Here is a 19,738-nt window from a genome sequence, read left to right as displayed (position 1 = left end):
TTGTGTATTGTTTGGCAAATGGGTGAAATTCTTGGCTAGGCTTTAGGACCTCCTTGCCAGTAGCCTATAATCATGTGAATCACTTCATTGGTAGCACGCCTGAATTGCCATAATCAAGAGCTGGCCTTTGTTTATTCATTGCAGGACCAGAAACTCAAACTTTGCATTATACTTGAAGAGCTTGTTTATAGGATCTATCAAGTGCAAGGCATGTAGCTTCTATGTGAGTGTATATCATGAGAATGTTGTATCTGCATGAAGGAAAATAGTTGGCCATCAATCCAGCTGTGACAGTCTTCTATTTAGCCCTGATTTCAAGTTGTTTACAGACATTCTGGTGTTCAGGCAAGAATCTTGTGTCTAAATCCACTTGCATTTTTTGTACCCTGAGGCTGTCACAATCTCAGTCTTGTACAGTAGCAACAGATCAAGCAGGTTTATTAAGGAGAATTCGGCCTTCAATTGCAGTCAACTACACTACAAGGTGTATGTTGCAGTATGACTGTTTTTTCATGCATTTAAACATTGAAAGAACTGGAGTGGGTTTTGTGGGAATCTGTGGGCGTGGCTCAAATAGGGGTGTTCCTTGAGTTCGGTATGGGTGGGGCTTAAGGGGCACCAGAGCAGTACTTCGCCTAGGGCGCCGTTTCAGCTAAGGCCGGCCCTTGTAAGCATCAACAGATTACGGTGCCTTTTTCCTGAGTCATACCATTTAGGTACTGGACAGATATTGACACAGAGTACCAGTAACACAAGTTCAAGATGCCTATCTGTTTCTTTAGCATCGACCTAATGCTGTCTCCAGGTATCGGCTTTTTCATACTCACATTAATAGCTGTAGAACTATGTCGCATGCAGGCTGTTGAAAGATATTGGCTTACATCTTGAAGCATATCTCCTAATGATACTTATCCTTTCTAGAAAACCTCAAATAATAAGTGATGTTTATATGCATAAATATGCAAATGTAATACTGTGTTCACAGTTCTGTAAATATCTCATAAACCAAGCAATACAGGCATATTTGCCTGGCCTGATAAACAAAACCAGTGCTGAAAGTTTGTTTGTAGCTTGAATGTATAATGAGGTATTTTAAGCTGTTTGCAAAACAATACAATAATTTACATTAACTGGTTTATTTTGAATTAAATTCGGTTTGCTACTTTGAATGTAATGGATGATACCACAGTGAAGATGAATTTGGGCAAGCACAGTTATGCAATTTGTACTTCTGCAGTAATACTTATTCTAGAAATATGAACAATAGTTTGTACTGCAACTTCATAACCTGATTTTTGTCAAAAAGATATTTCAGCGAATCAAAATAAGAAGGTAATTTTCCAGATCTCCAGTGGAGGAAAATATTTGAGAGATGGTATAGTCTTTGAAATAAAGTATCTATTGAAAAACTTCATTGCTGCTTTCCTGAAGAGGAAGTAGCACCATGTCATACATTTTTTGGGTTGCATGCAGTAATGCATTTCTGCTTTCCTTCTTCCATTTTAGTTGGATTACGTGGTGACCTGTGCTGTCTGTACCCGCTCAGATGGAGGAGACATTCACATCCATCGAAAAAAGTCACAGGTAAGTGTTAGCAAATTTTTCCCAAGAAAATATCACAGCCTTTGCCAGCCCAGCAGTGTAGAGGTAGGGTGTCCTGCAAGGCTCCTGATCTCCATCTGCAGTCACACAGGCATTGGCTTTTCCCCTTGCCCTGCCCCCAGGATAAGAGAGCAGGTCCTTGACCACTTCATACCCTCCATGGTCAGCCCTACTGCAGACCAGCATCCATTGCCAAACATGGGTTGCAAAGGCTGGAAGATGGTGTCTTAGGGAATCTGGAAGGGTGACTGCCTCAGTGAAGCTAGATGGTTGAGTTACGAATAGCCTCTCTGATACATTTTCTTTGTTATTTGATCTGCTCATTCTTTTTTAGAGTTAGGATGGATTTGTGGAAACCATACAGATTCTTGGAAGTAGAAAGGGATGCTGAAGTAATGGAGCTCCAGTCAATATTGAAGTCTCCTAGTGTAAAGGTTTTGTGTGATATGTTTACAGAGACCAAAGACAGGAAATCTTCAGCTGAGATGATGATAAATTCTGGGGGAATGTACAGTGCAATAATGCAGATAATTTTGTTGTTTATTTAAGGTAGGAAGTGAGAAATTCTGTATTTTGGCATGTGGGTATGATGGAGTGCCATTGGGGAAAATTGTAATGCTTTATTTTTATTTTGTATTTGTTTTATTTTATTAAATTTGGTACCCAGGGTATAGCACTGATCACAACTGACCAATTTTTTGTCAGCCTGAGATACACAGCAAGAAAACAGAGACTTAAATAAAACAATATTGAAAATGGTTACATACAAAACGTAGGGATAACAAAGTCGTACAAAAAAGGAGTTATAACAAAATTGCTACATACAGCATATATAAGAGCATAGCTCTGGACTGTTGATCGGTGGGAAAGTGGGTGGATAGACATTAAATTTATAGAATTAATAGGGCTAGAAGCTGGGACAGAGATTATGCAGTGTTGCCAGTGATGAGGCATTGACATTTGCCTGCTTCTTTGAGATGTACTTTAAGCTGAGATTAGAAAAGTGAGGAGGATTCTTTGCTGAGATAGGAGAGAGGAGATTCACAGATTTTGGAGGTGATAATTGAGAAGCCGTGATGTCTCTTTCCTCTCTGTCACTTTTTACCCTCCCCCAACTGCTGCTTCTCCAACTAACCTATATCCTTAATCCTGTCCTAATAGTCCCTTCTTACCCTCCTCATCTCTTTAGTTATCTGTTATCTCAACCTGTCCACTATCAGAACATTTTCCATGTATGCTTTTATGCTTATACCCTCATACCTCCTCCTCTGTTTTCTGTTCCTGCTCCAGTGACATCCAGTGTCATTTATGTCGATATACATGTACTGAAGCTATATTTGCATTATCATTAGCCTTGTGTCTCCAATGAGTACCATATTTGATTTATGAATGACAATATAGCATCTAATCTGTATGGGAAATGTCTTTACTGTTTACGTCTGATTATTACCCACAAAGTAATTACCTGAAATGTTTAATTTTTTTCTGTTCACTATAAAAATGTATTATGTGAAGCTTTTCTCCCTGGGTCTCTGCTGAAAATGGGACTTCTGCCCAGTTAGACTTTCCTGGTAAACAGAAGATAATACGTTAATAAAAAAAAAAAATTCTGTACTGTAAAGTTTGATGTTGGGAGCTTGCAGGGAGGAAGTAGAGATGTTGTGATTCCTGAGGCTGTAGGTAAGTGAGGTCATATGAGTTTGAATGTCAGTGATGGGAAAGTGTGACCATATAGATGTTTGTGTAGTGGACAGCCTGAAAGGAGGTCAATGCATTCTTTGACAGAGAGCTAATTTACTTTCTGTAATGCTTTGCAGTGGTGGTCTTACTTTGGGGATAGAGTGATGAATCTACAGATTCTGTTTTCAATAGTTTGGGTGTTTCTAGAGTTCTTTTTTCAGGGTGTAGCTATTAGGGAAGGCTGTATTTCAGTCGAGAGAGGACTTTTTCTCGCACTGCTCTGATAGGTTTGGAGAGGAAGGGGGAAATTTTGTTAGCCCCACATAGTAATGCATTGATTGCTTTCTTTGTACTGTCTGTGTTCAGAGATGGGTCTGACCAGATGCCTGGATATTTGAAGGCATAGGTATGTTGCTATGGTCCACAATATGAAGAAATTAGTTGTTTAAAAGTTCCTTGTACCAAAGAGCATGGTACTAGTTTTGGAAGAACTGGGAAAGAATTTGTTGTTCTTAATCCACCGAATTAATGAGAGGAAGTATGTTTAAAAATTTCTTTGTAAGATATGTCGAGATTGCTTTGAGCAGTGAAGAACCATGTCATCTGCATAAAGGAGTATGAGTAGTTGTAATAGTAGTGAGATGAATGGAGCCTTGTCGGACACCTTTCCTGAGTGCAGTGAGGGGGGGGGGGTGAGAAAGACTTTAGCACCTTAAGAATGAAATTATGGGTAGAAAAGAAGTTAGTATCTGGACTGACACCTATTTCAAGAAGGCAGTTTAACAGAATGGAGTGGACAGCCAGGTTGAATGCTTTGATAAAGTCTGTAAAAATAGCACCTGTGATTTGGCCCTTATTCATTCCCATAAGAACTTCATCTGTTAGGGACCAATGTGCTGTCATTGTGCTACAACATGCCCTGAAGAATTACTGTTTGAGTAAGAAGGCTGTATTTGCTGATGTAATTAGTAAGTTGATTATAGATGAGCTTCTCAAGAAGTTTTAGAAGTATGGATATTGGGCAGTAGCAAGAGGCTTTTGTGGGACTTGACTGTTTGGATAGTGGGTTAATTATTGCATTTTCTGTATGCCAGACATGATGTTTTGTTAGTCATAGGTTGTAAGTATGTTTTAGTGGAGATATTATCAAATCTTTGCAGTGGAAGAGGAACCAGGGATGGGGGACGTCAGAACCTAGGGGGCTATCCGTTTTAATTTCTTCAAGTATTGGCTCAGTATTGTTGTAGAGAACTGATACAGCCCATTTTTTATTGATGCTTTCTATTTTATATGTATGTATGTATATATATATAATGTGTATGTGTGTGATATATATATATATATATATATATATATATATACAAATATATAGATACACACATATAAAATAGAATGTGTGTGTATGTATGTATAATAACTTTGTGGGAGGATTTTCCCATTTTTAATGTGGAGTTGTAGCCATGTTTCAGTGATAGCAAGGAAGTCAGTGGATTGTTGAGCTGTCAGTAAATGAAAGCTGTGAATCTTTACTGCAAAAGCTTTTGAGGTTAATACTCAATATCTTTACACCAGGACTGGTGCTGTTTCGAGCATAGTGCATGTGGGTAGTGAAAGTTGTTTGAGGGGTGGTAGAGCTTAGAGATTTAGGGCCAGGATTTGGATGTATAACCACACAATTTTAAAGTTGTCAAGTGATATACTTGTCTAATTCTCTATTTTGTGTATGTAACTAGATATGGAGGTATACTTTTGGTGTATAAGTATATATATATATATATATATATGTGTGTGTGTGTGTGTGTGAATATAAAAAAATTCTAAATAGGCTACCTGAAATTGGATTGGTGTGTTTGCTGTGGTTGATGTTGATGGAGATGAGAGTGTGGAGTAAAGTTTAGTACAGAAATGTGTCATAAGAGTGAGTGTAGAGAATCTTAGTAGCATTATTTGGCTAAGTACGGTGGATGCAGATTTTATGTTTAAAGGAGAGTTGTTTAAGAATGAGGTAAGTTTAGACTTTAGAGGACCTGTAGTATTGAGCAGCAGATGTTGTAAGACCATGTGGTTGTTCTAAAAAAAAAAGTCCTTGGGGAGTTGAGTAGGTTCTTGTAATATATGCATGATTCTCCATTATAGGTGTGTATACTGGTGTGACCAGAAAATACCAGTAAACAAAGAAACAGGTCCACATAGTCCCAGGCAGCATAAAAGAAGTCCCGAGTAGAAGGGATGAAATCTTTCAACCTTTTTTTAAGAATAAACAATTTGTTTGGATTTGCTTGAGTTTGTAGTGAAATTATTTATCCAGAATTTGTCTTCTAACTTTGTGCTGCCTGGGACTATGTGGACCTGTTTCTTTATGCATGATTATATGGGAGTGCAAGATGAGTGTATTCATAAAGATTATAGTAGGAGAGATGTTTGAAAGATACTGAGTGGAGTGTCTCAGTGATTTTAGGTAGATTGGAATACATTAGAGACTATTGGGGTAGATTCTAGCTAGTGAAGGGGCAGGTAAGGAAGGGGAGATAGTAGCACAATTGAATGTGCTTTTAAAACGCTAATTGGGTTTACACTGTGATGTGTGATGCTAGGCAGATATAATGGAACAGGGTGTGTGGATGTTGAGATGGAGTTGTTGGAGGGGTAGGTGTGAATTGGGGGTAGGGTATACAAGGGGAACTTGGCCGACTGGCTGAGTAGTAATGACTGTTTTGGAAGCAGTCTGTGAAATGAATGTGTAAATAGGTTTGCCAAGGATATTATGACATACTTAATCTGCAGATGGAAGAGATGAATGTACAGAATCTAAAATAGTATTAACTGAATGAACAGTGGTGGGGCCTGATAACTTATTAAAGTTAGGTGTTAAGTAAAACAAGCAGGAGGGAAAAACACCCAGAATTTACCATAAATTAAATGTTTCATAACTTCAGAGTGTTCATAGGTAGGTACTAGGCTATCGGCCCAAGGGCCTACGTAAGCCTAGCCAACAAGGTTCCCTGGCTTACGTCACCCAAGAAAGTTATTTTCCTGTGCCACTGCCGAGCAGAGACAGAAGTGATCCCTGGGGTGTATTTCCTATTTCCCATCCACTCATCAAGATTTTTCTTGAAGAGTGCTAATGAAGACCTTTGCTTGACATAGATGGGTAGCCTGTTCCAGAGTATGGGAAGTCTCTGGGACAGGAATCTATCCCCCCAGCATGCCCTGTTTATTGTGGTGACAAGGTTTAGGTCCCTAGACCGTGTAGCTCAGAGGGATTGGTATTTCTTTAGGTGTAGCATGTCCAACAGCTCTGGGTTTGACATAGCTTTATATGTTAGGCAGAGATCACCTCGGAGTAGGCGATATGCTACGGAGTAAAGCTGGAGTTTTTTGAGGCGGTCAGTGTAGGGCATTTGTTTGAGGCCAGTAATTCTCTTTGTGAGGTACTTCTGTGGCCTTTCCAGCTGCTGTAGATGTCTTGTGAGATACATTCCAAAAGGGGTGTTGTACTCTATAATGGGTCTAATGAGTGTCGAGTAGAGGGGAACAATGACCTCTTTTTTCCTGGATGAGAACCCTTTTATGATGAGGTGTGCCATGTAGAAGGACTTCCTGACTACTGTGGCAATGTGACTATCAAAGGAGAGACTACTGTCCACCTGGGTCCCAAGGTCTCTTATCACGCATTCGGTGTTAAGTAGATTGCTGCCTTTGTGGTAGTTCATGGGTACAGAGTTTTTACCAAAGGGGATAACACTGCACTTTTTGGCATTGAGCTTGAGACCATGGCTCTGACACCACACATCTGTCTCAGTGAGGCCCTTCTGTAGGATGTTCACATCATTTGGGGACTTGACTATGGCTCCTAGTTTGCAGTCATCTGCAAACTTCGTTAGCCAGAGGCCTTCTGTGTTAGCCTGTACTTCAGAGAAGTAGATAACAAACAGGAGAGGTCCCAGGATGGAACCCTGTGGTACTCCACTTGTCACTGCTTTGAGGTCAGATTTGGAGTCTGTGACTTTTACAGTGTAGGTTTTGTCAGTGAGCCAGTTGGCAACCCATCTTGTGACATAGGGATTTATACCTAGTTTAGTGAGTTTAGCTATAATTCCAGAATGGGGGATGGTGTCGAAAGCCTTGGCAAGGTCAAGATAGGCTGTGTGAACCACTTTACCCTCATCTACGGCTTTGGTGACTGCCTCAAAGAAGTCGATCAGGTTCAGGAGGCATGATCTGCCTTTCACAAACCCGAACTGGGTGGGATCCAGAGTTTGGAGGTTACCAATGTCTTTGTTTAGGAGTTCCATGATGATACGTTCCATGGCCTTGCAGACCAGGCTCGTCAGGCTAATAGGTCGATAGTTCCTGGGATCAGTGGTGGCTCCCCCTTTGTGGAGTGAGATAACTGTTGCTGTGCACCATTCAGTGGGCACAAAGCCTGATGCGAGGCTATTATTGAACATGGTGCTTAAGTGGGGAGCCAGTTTGTTCTGAAGTTCATGTAAAATGCAGCCTGGGATGTTGTCCAGTCCCATGGATGCTGTGTTTTTACAGGGACTCTGCATTCTTCCTGTATAGATATGGGCCCTTTAGGGGATGAGCGGGGGTAAAATTATCACTGAACCTATCTGCCAGGATGTTGGCAATATCAGTTGGTTCTGTAATTTTCTTGCCTTTGTGCTGTAACTCATAGCAGATCTGGGTGTTGCCATCAAGATTCTTGACATAGCTATAGAATGCTTTGTGGTTGTCCTTGGAATTAGTGATGATTTTGTTTTCGTAGCTAGCTTGGGAGGATCTTATAAGGGATCTCAGCTTCTTACTGAGGCTGACCAGGGAGATCCTCCACTCATGGGATTTTACTCTCTTTTGCAACAGTTTCTTCCTTCTGTTGTACAGTTTGTTTATGGCAGGGGACCACCAGATTGGCTTCCTTTTTTTGGAGGATAGCATCTTGGTTCTGTTTGGGATAGCACGATCCATACACTTGTGTAAGTGCTTATAGAGTGCATTTGTGTAGGATTCAGCAGTTGTAACTTTATTGTCCATCTACATGGGTGTCATGAAGTTCACCACTTCTGTCTTAAGAAGCATGAAGTTGGCTTTGGAAAAATGTTTTACTGTGGTTTCCTTAATGGGGGCGGGGTGTGGATATCAAGGGTGATTAGCTTATGGTTGGATCGGACCAACGAGGAGTTGACTTTAGGTGTGGAACACCGGTCACTCATGTTGGTATTGACTAGGTCTAGGATATTGTTGCCCCTGGTGGGGGTTTGGATAAGTTGATCCATGGCATTGGAGTTTATGAATTCCAGAAAGGGTTGAGCTAAGGAGTTGGTGCACGAGTAGTTTTCCCAGTTAATGGTGGGGTAGTTGAAGTCGCCTATTATTAGGGTGTTTGGTTGAACCCTAATATTTTCCAGTACATCAAGAAAAGAGGAGTGGGAATCTTGGGGCATGGTGGGGGATCTGTAGCAAGCTACAATTTGGATTGCAGTTTTGCCCAGAGTTAGTTGCACTTGGATAACCTCGGATGCATTATACTGAGCAACTAGCCTGGAGGTGTGGATATCCTTAATGAATATGGACACACCTCCGATTTTGGTGTTTTAGTCCAGGTTACATGGCCGAAAAGTGTGGTATGATTTATAGCCTGGTAGTGCAGGGGTGCTTTCTGGAGCCTTGAACCAGGTCTCAGTCACTGTACAGATATCAATGTTCTCCATTTTAAGGAGTGCCTCGAATGAGTGCATTTTGAGATTTAGACTTCTAGCATTGAGTAGCATTACCCTCAGTTTTTGCTTGCCCGTTCCTGTTATGGTGGTGAATTTGTTATTTGAACCTTGCCTAAAAAAGGCACTATAGGGACAGCAAGAGTCTTAACCAGTATCCGGAATCCCAGGGGTGACAGGTGCAGGCCATCTGTGGCAAAGCATCGTGGTCTGTCAACCATGTCATCCCAAGTAGACAGATACTGGATCCAATTAAATGTTTCCTCACCCCAGATGGTACCATAAATGAAATGCTTCCTCATCCCATACTGTACCATAAGTGAAATGTTTCTTTATTCTGGAGTGCATCCTAAATAAACCTTTTCCACAAGTGAAACTTGTCATTATCTCAGAGTGTATTTGCATCTGAACAAATAAAATTTCTATATTGCCACATTTTAGTAATGATTAGCTGATTCACAACTTGTTTAGTTTTTAGGTCTTATTTAATGTCCATATTGCACAACACTTAAGATTAGTATGAACTCTCATAGTACATGCTTTATTTATCAATTTATATATTTATTTAAGCATCACTTTGTAGGTAATAATGAGACATAAATAGTAAATATATTTCTCAAATACTTCAGAAGTTGTCAAAGACATGCTAACATGTAATAAGTGGAAATACAAGAGCAGTGATAATGCACACAGGTTCAGTATGTATACTAAACATAGATGAGGTTGGATGTTACTAGAGCAGGAACAGGAAATAGAGGAGAAGGTAGTAGGGTATAAACAGAAGTAATCAAGAAAAATATAAGTAAAAAGTTCTGATAGGGGAAAGGATAAAATAACAGTATGTAGGTAAGGAGATGAGGTGGTTAAGGAGGGATAATAGGAGAGGACTAAGGATACATGTTAGTTGGAGGAGCAGTAGATCGGGGGTGAAGAAAGAAAGAGGAAAAGGAGTCCTGGGTCATCTTGTGGAGTAGTGGTAGACTTGGCGTAGAGCATATGATAGTGGCATGATCTGTATATTCTACTGTATGCCTTCTTTGGTAGTTTTGTGAAGATTATTAGTGAATATATTGAGTAGTAAAAGGACTAGAATACATCTCTGAGGTATGTCAACAGACAGGCAGAAAAGGGGAGAGATCTCATTATTATTTTACAGCCTGGAGTCTGTTTGTGAGATTGCTCTGCAGCCAGCTAAGAGATAAATGAGAGAGTTCCAGGGAGGGCAGTTGATAGAGCAGCTGTTGATCTGAAACTGTGTCAAATGGTTTTGATGTGTCTAAGAAGAGGGCAGATACTAGGTTGCTGGTGTTTCTAGTAATGTTTGTGATTTCGGTAAAACTGAACAGCAGTAGTTGTGCTGTGGTGAGGTTAGAAACTATATTGAGTATTGCAGAGGAGGTTATTATTGTCAAGATGAGATAGGAGTCGGGAATTAATGCATTTTCAAGAGTGGAAGTAGAATGGCTATAGGTCAGTAATTGGAAAGGTCAGTAAATGTACCCCCTTTATATAGAGGTATGATTTTTTTTTCAGATAGAGAGGATGTAGCTTTCTATAATTGATCAGTTTATGAGTGTAACTACAGGGTACACAAAAACATCTGGAGTGATTTTTTTAAGATATTTTGGAGGCAGTTTGTCTACAGCTGGGGCAGAATTTTTGAGTTTTAGGACATACCTCTCAACCTTGGAACATCAAAAATCGGACAAGGCCCATGAAAAATAGGTACAAATCTGTATGCTGTTTAACATAAAATTTGCATACATAATTATGTAACCCCGCCCACTCCAGTGGAATTGTGGGATGCCAACCTTTCTGCAAACTGAAGAATAGACAACCAAAATGTGGCACCAGAGTCTCCCTGCAGCCATTCCAATGTCCCATTACCTGGCTATTTTGCCCCATTTACCATAAACACTAATGTGTGCATACTGCTTTACTTCTACAATGATTTGTATTTTATTTTTACACTTTACAGCACAATGCACAAACACCAATAGACATCTGTTAAACAAAGCAGTACTGACTCGCAATGAAAATAGACTTGGCATTAAAACTTCTCTGCCCTTGAAACTCACATTCATTAAAATAGCATTAAAACCTACATCACATTCATATAAAATGCATCTGGCCAGTGGTGGATGGAGATTACCTTTGGGTTGTTTTCAAATCACTGGCCCCTTGCACACAAAACAAGAAACATACATGTGATCTTTGATACACCTTCCTTCCTTTAGTAAATTATATTCCTTGTATAATACAGCACACTTGTTAGACAGAGCATATTTTAAATTTATTATTTGAACATTTTTTTCAGTAGGCAATGAAACAAAATGCATGAAACAGTAATGACAAAACTGCCCAATTCAGAACATTTCCATCATAAAAGTCTACTTACGCACACACACAATATACATATAAAAATAGAATGACAGTAGTATAAGGCATAGGCATCTTGCACAGCTTCTTGCACTCATTTTCAATTTACTTTTTTTAGGGGGGGCAAAAAGGCCAAAAACAAGGGACACATTTTAAAAATTGCGTATAATTTTGTAAAGTTGCTAGAATAAAATGCTGTGTTACCACCATGCATTTCACTGCCAAGTCTTGAACACATGACTGTGCACCACAGTCAGAACAACATACCACTATGCCAAATCAGCAGCTTGTTTCCCAAAAGATAGGAAGACTAAAACTTGCCCCAAATTAGGTACAATTTTCAAATACTGATCTTAAACACTTAGAAAATTCCTAGAATAAAAGTGTTTTGCTACCATTTATTTTCTGAAAAATATGAAGTCTGAAATTCAAATGCCTGTCATTAATAAATAAATTCAACCTTCAGTAAATTGTCACAAACATCCTAAAACCACAGAGTTTATGGGGAACAGAACAAAACATTCACAGGTGGTGGCTAGGGACATTAGGGTCTTTTTATCCTATACCCAGGGTACAGGGTTTGAGCCTGAGTACCTCTAGCCACCAGGTGTATTATAAAGGGGGCATTTTCACACACACACACCCCTGCCTTACCCGAGTCCCCCAAGCTGATGTTAAACGGGTTCTATAAATCATATATTTCTTTCTGTGGATAGTCTAAATATTAGTAGTGCATATAACAAATGGACAGCACTTGAAGAACCCCCCCCCCCCCAAAAAAAAAAAAATTGTGATAGATGAGTCTTGGTTTCTAGAGGTTTCCTGGATATTGCTATTAATCTCCTCTAATTACATGTACTTCTTTGATGATGGAAGAAGAAAATGTGGTGGTATTTTAACTCAAGTAAAAACGGAGCATGTCCCATATCCTTCTCTAATTGTTAAAAGTGAACCCACCTGAACAATTATTTATTTATTAGGTGGACAAAAAAAACTGAATGTTGCCACTGTTGATATACCTCATCCAACCATAGTTCATATTCTGGTGGATACACTTCAAAATATCTAGTCATGTACTAAAAAACAATAAAGTTGTTATATGTAGTAACATTAAAGTCAATTAGAACTCTGCACTCAAACAATTTTATTTCCCTTATGGATCAGTTTAATCTTTCTCAAATGGTCAAAGAGGGGACCAGAATGAATCCCACTAACAAAAGGTTTTCAGTAAGAGATTATTATTACCAACATACCAAACAAACTTTCACATTTACAATTTTTATCAAAGTATCTCAGTGCTATTCTGTCTTACTGGTCTTTAAAAACAATTAAGCTGGCACCTAAGCAAGTTGTTAGTCATTTACTTCCTAACAACACTAACAATAAAAACTAAAATTTAATAATATAGCAATAACCCACGCCTGGTTGGCGTGGTTTAGTCACGAGGGTGAAGCCCGAGTGGCCAAACAAAGCCAACCGTGGGTAAATCCAGCATTACCCACACCCAGAAGTGGGTTATTGCTATTATACAATGACATTATTTAAGAAAAAAAAAAATTACTTTTCTTAAATAATGGCATTGTATAATGCCTCCTTGCTGCCCTTCCGCAGCTGTCTGGTATTCTGCGGCAGTTCTCATGTACTGCGTATGTGTATCCCTACACAGTACATCAGAGCTGTGGGCAAAAGCAATGGAGAAAGCAAGATCTCCGTTGCTTTTTACTATTTCGCTATGCTAAATGGGTTCAACATAGCGAGACAGCTTTAAAAAAAGCAACAGAGAATCTCCGTTGCTTATTTTAAAGCTGTCTCGCTATGTTAAACCCATTTAACATAGCGAGACAGGTTTAAAAAAAAAAGTAACGGAGAAAGCAAGATCTCCGTTGCTTTTTACACACTGCCTCGCTATGTTAAAGGAGATCTCTGTTGCTTTTTTTTAACCTGTCTCGCTATGTTAAACTCCTTTAACATAGCGAGACAGTGTTTTAAAAAAGACTTATACTAATAGAAAAAGTCCGGGCGACCGGACCTTTTACCATTAGTATAAGTTGATTTACAGCGTGCACGCTGACCAATCAGCGTGCACGTTTTGGAATATTAATGGGGAGGGTCATGGTATAATACAATATAATATACACACACACACACACACACACACACACACACACACACACACACACACACACACACACACACACACACACACACACACACACACACACACACACACATACTTTCAGCCTATCTCTCAACTGTACCTTTCTAGGAGGAACATTCCTCATTTTTTGGCAAAAAAATATCATGTTTCCCACTCTTCCACATTGACAGGATTTGGCACGCATTCTTTGTTAAGAATTGTTTTAACAAATATCTGTGATAAATACTGAATAATGTCTCATACTACCTCACCAAAAATACAAGGAAATAGTTAACAATCATGCTGTGAGCTTCCTAGTTAAGTCATTAGTAAGTGTTCCACATTGTGTGACATAAGAGTTCCACATTTTGCAGACTGAAAGTTGAAAGCTATGTCTTCCTTAGCAACTCTGTCCAAATAAAAATGGCTAAATGTTTTGTCCTCTGGTAATATAACAAGTGAAGTGCAGTCAAGTATCGGACGAGCATTTATTAAGTATCTACAACTCAACTGCTGGCACAGTGACATATTCAAGCAGCAGCAACAGATTAATAAGAACTCTTTGATCAGCAAGAAATTAAATAAGTTAATATACTAGCATGCAAATGAAACATCCCAAGCAAATGACTAAATAATGCACTGCGAAGTGTAGTGTGAGCTTCCATGTGTGTGTGTGTGTGTGTGTGTGTGTGTGTGTGTGTGTGTGTGTGTGTGTGACAGAGAGAGAGAGAGAGAGAGAGAAAAACAGAATGTCACATGCTCATTTTCAAAAAAAAGGCGGTACACTATTAAAGTGCAGTGTGCATACATGTGGGTGAGAGCACAACAGTTTTCTTACAGCAAACAAACCATTCTTACATTATTTTAGTTTCCAAAGTTAAACAAATGAAAAAACTCTGAAAGAACAACTGCTACACTACTACTACTACTGTGCTTAAACCACTAAGGCAGAATAATTAACTGATGGAAAATGAATCAACAGTGCTCTGAAAGATATGCACTAACAAACCCATCCAACACCCTCCCTACATACACTCCTCTTGCTGTCCGTCACTCAGAGTAATAGCTACACTCACTAACAGCATGTGCTACACATAGCCACATGTAGGTAATAGTACTAAAATGAATATGTACTCCAGTTTCATTAATTTCACACACACACACACACACACACACACACACACACACACACACACACACACAATTCCCAAATGCAAGAAAGGGGTCGTTATTAAGTCCCAAACTTGCTGATAAATGCAAGAAATGGGCTGTTATCAAGTCCCAAATCTGCTGATAAACGCAAACGGCTGTTAAGTCCCTCCAAGCTGAACAAACAAAATGAGTGCTGTACACTTTCCCAGCTGTTACTGAGTGCTGTAAAAGCTGATTTCCAAGTTAAACAAACAAAACAACTGCTATAAGCTTTCCCAGCTGTTACTGAGTGATGTAAAAAGCCCGTTCGCTCACATTTGCAGCCGGAAGCTCAATTCTGACTGGCTGATAGCCCTGATGGAGCTGACATCATCGCGCAAGTGATGATGTCAGCTCCGAAGGGGCCGAAATTCGAAAATGGGAAAAACATAAAGACAAAAATCGGAATTGAAGAGGTGCCACTTGGGGGAAAAACTGAGTAAATCGGTATGGTTGGGAGGTATGTTTTAGGAGGTGTTTTTGATAGAAGAGTTAGATACTGGTTGGAAGGGAGAAAAGATTTTCCTGGTGATTAGTACTTTTTGGGAAAGTCAGGCTGGAGGGTGAGAGACATTTGTTGTTAAGTAGGAAGAGGACAAGACTGTATGACATCTATTGAATTGGTTAGCTGTACATCGGAGTTGTTGGTAGTTGATGAAGGAGTGACAGTTTGGCCTGGGTGTAGTAGTCTCTTTATTGTGTTCCAGTAAAGCTTAAGGTTCTTTTGGTGGTTGTCTTGGGGCTTGGAAAATTATTTAGTTTTGTATGATCTGAGTTTTAGTTCCTAAGCTGTCTAAAATGTTTTTTTTTAAACAAGCAACATCTTTACTAAATTATCACTTATGACATAGGCAGTCTTATATTTGTATAAATGAAAACAAACCATTTTGACATATTTTTAATTGGAAGCATTATACATCACTTATAATTTATCTAGTCATCGTTAGTTAAATATTACATAGCTCATTCAAATCCTGCCTTGTTTTAAACCTTATTCCTCCTTCAAAACATTATTCTGCTTGCATTGTTCCCACAATTCCCATTTTTTCTGTGTAATTTGTTCCAACCCTTTCCTGAAGATCCCATTTACAGTTGTTTTATTTCTGTTACTATATTCACTGTTTCTAGTGCAGTTGATTTAGACTTTGATTTCCATTGTCTAGTAATTGCTTTTTTGGCAGCCACCAAAATTAGACTGAGCAAGGCCATAATCTGTCAAGGCAATTCCAATGCTGTATCGTAGCTCAAAAATCATTTCTTTAACTATACAAATTTGCTCACCCATTATTTTTAAAGTCTACCAACTCATTACACTCCCAAAAAATATGTTCCCAATTACCGCTTTTTTTCCCAGTCACATCGCCAACATGTATTTAACTGAGGAAAATTTATTTGAAGTCTACTTGGGGTATAAAAATACCTTTGTAAACACTTCCAAGCAAAGATCCTAAATCTTCTAGAGTGTGTTGCATATTTGGGAGATATACATATATCCCCCCATTGTTTCTTTGTGAATTGCTTTTCTAATTTCTCTTCCCAATCCTTTCTAACCTCCACTAATTGATTCTTATAGTTATCATGCAATATTTTATGTGCTCTTCTAATTATCCCCTTTTTAACAGTGGCTTCTGTTATAAGAGTCTACTAAACTAAACTGTCTAAAATGTTGACATTTTTGTGGTGTTTTGTCAGTAGACCTTGCTTTCTGAGGTTTATCTGTTTAGCATGAGTTGATTGGTTTCTCTTGTGAGCCATGGGACAGGGTTGAATTTGATTTATTTGGATCTGATGAGACCTAGTTTGTTTACTATGCTAAGGAATGTGTTGTTAAAGTGACTTATGTCATCATTTACAGGCAAGTATTTATAAATAGCCCAGTTGTATTTGATGAGGTAGCATAGCTAATGAAGGTGTCATTAGTGAAGGAAGAGAATGTCTGCACATTATTATAGAGTACATGTTTATGTGCACAATTAAGTTCTCTCACAGCAAAGGTTGGTAGATGGTCACTGATGGTGTTAGGTTGGCAGCCAGCAATGTTATTTTTCTTAGTGATGGTGGTGAAGATCCAGTCTAATGTAGACTTCCTATTACTGCATCTGTCTGTTCGAGTCGCAGGAGTGATAATTTGGGTAAAACCAAACAGATTGATGGAGAGAGTGGGTGAGTCAGAGTTGATATGTAGGTAGTCTATATTAACATTACCCAAAATGATGGTTTCCTTGTTGATATTATGAGAGATCTGATGCAGGATTTTTTCTAACAATGGGATGTTGTTTCTAGGAAGGCTATAGGTGGCAGTGATGCATATGCTGTTGTGTTTGCTGATTTGCAGGGGCGAGAGAATTCTGCATTAGCAAAGTTGGGGTAGATGAAGGGGCAAGAAGGGATTTCTAGGTTGTTTTTGTGTATGATAGCCATGCCACCAGCTTTGTTATGTTGTATGTCATTTCTAATGATTCTGCAGCCTGTGAAAGAATGCCCTGGTCTTTAGTACCTGGTTTTAGCCAGGTTGTTAGTATGTCAGGGGTGTATGAGGCTATGCTGGCATGTAAGTTTATTATAGATGCTCCTCAGATTTAAATTCATCAAAAGTAGACTATGACCTTGGTTGAGTGGAAGAGGAGTACTAGGGGTAGCTGAGGTGGTAATGTTGCAAGTGTGAAGAGAGGGTCCAGGATCAGGATGTATATCATTATCAAGAGAACGTTTAGATGAAAAGTGTGTGTAGTGAAATTTTTTTTATATTTATGTTTCACTTTAAATTATCTCTGTGTAGTATGGGTTTTTCCTTGGTGTATTTGTAATTAAAGAAAGTATGGGATGTGATAAGAGTGTAGGCTGGATGCTATAGAGGGGGGATAATGTAGAATTATGGTGTAATGTTCTGGTGGTGACATTGTGGTTGGGTAACAGTGAAGTATGGTAAAATGTGGCTTGAGCAGCAATATATAGTTGAAGTAGAGAGAGTTAAGTGAAGGGGCAGCTTAATGTAGCTGTTAAAGAAAAAGTAGGTTTGAAGAATTTTATAAGGTGTGCTCAATAGAATGAATTAAGGTAGCACTGTTTAAAAATGAGGTTGGGGATAGAAAAGTAGAATGAGGAGGGAAGGATCAAAAATGGAGGTGTGATGTAATACTTCCATTTGTAAGAATGAAGAGCAAATAGGGTGCTGTGATGTGTATGGATTGGTCAAAGGTATGGAGTGGGTGGACTTCAGGAAGTATAAATGTAGCTGTAGTGGAGGTTGATGGGAATTGTGGGGAGAGAAGAGGTGCACAGTGAGCCCGAGTGTAGTGGGTTCCAGCCCCTTAAGGTAAGCACAGTGCTGAAAACAATTAATGGAATGTGTCACTCCTAGAATTTGCACATAAATAAATAAGGGTGCTTGCTAGTGTAAATGCATTAAAATAGTAGAATAGAAACAGTAAAGGTAAAAAGACAAATGTGTAGTAGATAGAGAAGTTGTCAGTGAATCTTCAGGGCACGAAAAAAGGAAAAAGCAAACCAACACTGAACTGCCTGTACAAGCAAAAGGGGATATTCACAAATGCAGTAGCTGGAAAGAGCAATTAAGAAACTGCAGGCTGCCAGCTAGAGTAGGGTGTAGACCTAGAGTGTCCAACAGGCTACCCTAGGGCCATAATGTAGGCCATCATATAATTTTATCTGGCCCTCAGTATGTCCTGCAACAGGCTGTTTTAAATGGAAAGATCCATGTTGGACAAGGTATTATGGCCCCCTAAACCTTGCCAAGTATGGTGAGTGGCCCCTGAGCCAAAAGGTTGGACAGCCCAATTACTGAGGGAAGAGAAGGAGAATAAATATGGTGCAGTGGGGTAGTGGAGGGTATTTTTGATTGTAGCTTATGAAAACAGCCAAAAAGCAGACCACTAAACACTGGCCGAGCAGAGAAGAGACCTTAAGCTTAGTGCCATTTTGAACAAAGCTTGACTAAGATGACAAGGAACAACTAAATTCCTTTTACCCTGAGTTAAAAGTCAAATCTGTAAGCTTTTGCAGGGCTGGCTGTTGTATTTACTCTGCTGAAGTCTTGTGGAAAGGGGTAGAGTTCACGATTATACTGAGTTAAAGTCAAATCTGTAAGCTTTTCCAGAACTGGCTTGTTCATAGGTTCTTAGGTAACTGCTAGACTAGCTGCCTTTGTGGAACATTTTAAGCGTAGCCAATTTCCCTTTCAAAGGTTAGAATCAAACCCTGGGCCGTGTGTCTGTGAGGTATATACCTTAACTATTATAGCAATCCTGAACCCCTAGAAGTCAGGTTCCATTGAGCTTTAAACTCAGATCACTGGATTCAGAGTCCAGAGTGCTATTCATTACACCATGGAACCATTTGCAAAAAAAAAAAAAAAAAAAATGATATTTAACCCCAGTCTTCCATGTGACAGGCAGATACACTCACTACTACAGTAACAAGGAACACTGTTATATTTACTGCTCTATAGTCTTTGGGGGAATGCAGTTTACAGCTATACTGAGTTAAAAATCAAATCTGTAAGCTTTTGCAGGGCTAGCTGCTCTAGTCTTTGGGGGGTGCAGTTCACAACTGTCTGGATAGTGCAAGTGGGTGAGGGTGGACAGTTGGGGACTAAATCTCCAACAATTCAGAAATTTGTCTGTCTAGCTGTTGTATCGTATAGCCATCACCTTTAAGATTTTTGGCACAAGGAATCCTTATAGCAAGGTGTGAATCCCTGACATCTTTCCCTTCTACTGGGACCATAAGTCCGCCGAGTGTCTGGTGATGTGTATTTACTGTAAAGAGATACTGCGCTCTGTGCCTGCATGAGGACCTGAAGCATACAGAGTCTTACTGCTTCAAAAGCAATTTCATTTCAGTACATTCTGCAGATGATAAAAAAGAAGAATGCAAACCGGAGGGAGTCAGTGGAATATAGTTAATGATGCTGTAATATGAGATTATGAAAGTAAGCAGCAGTTGTAATTTCTGCTGTTCAAAGAAAACGGAAAGCAGATCTGCAGGAGAGGGTACATTATTATAATAT

The 19,738-nt window shown here is 39.2% G+C and overlaps 1 protein-coding gene across 1 annotated transcript in view; it reads left to right on the top strand.

Moving 5' to 3' along the window:
- KIAA0930 (KIAA0930 ortholog) overlaps nt 1-19,738 on the top strand; it is a 2,167,533-nt gene that overhangs the window by 988,542 nt on the left and 1,159,253 nt on the right. The window contains exon 4 of the mRNA XM_044087231.1: nt 1,507-1,584. Within this exon, the coding sequence (XP_043943166.1) occupies nt 1,507-1,584 (78 nt within the window). The remainder of the gene's footprint in view (nt 1-1,506; nt 1,585-19,738) is intronic.

This window comes from Protopterus annectens, chromosome 11.part0 (assembly GCF_019279795.1).
Source record: "Protopterus annectens isolate FY-2018-M chromosome 11.part0, PAN1.0, whole genome shotgun sequence".
NCBI classification, from domain to species: Eukaryota; Metazoa; Chordata; order Ceratodontiformes; family Protopteridae; genus Protopterus; species Protopterus annectens.
The sequence above is the reverse complement of the archived record's forward strand: the minus strand, read 5'-3'. Positions and strand labels throughout refer to the sequence as shown.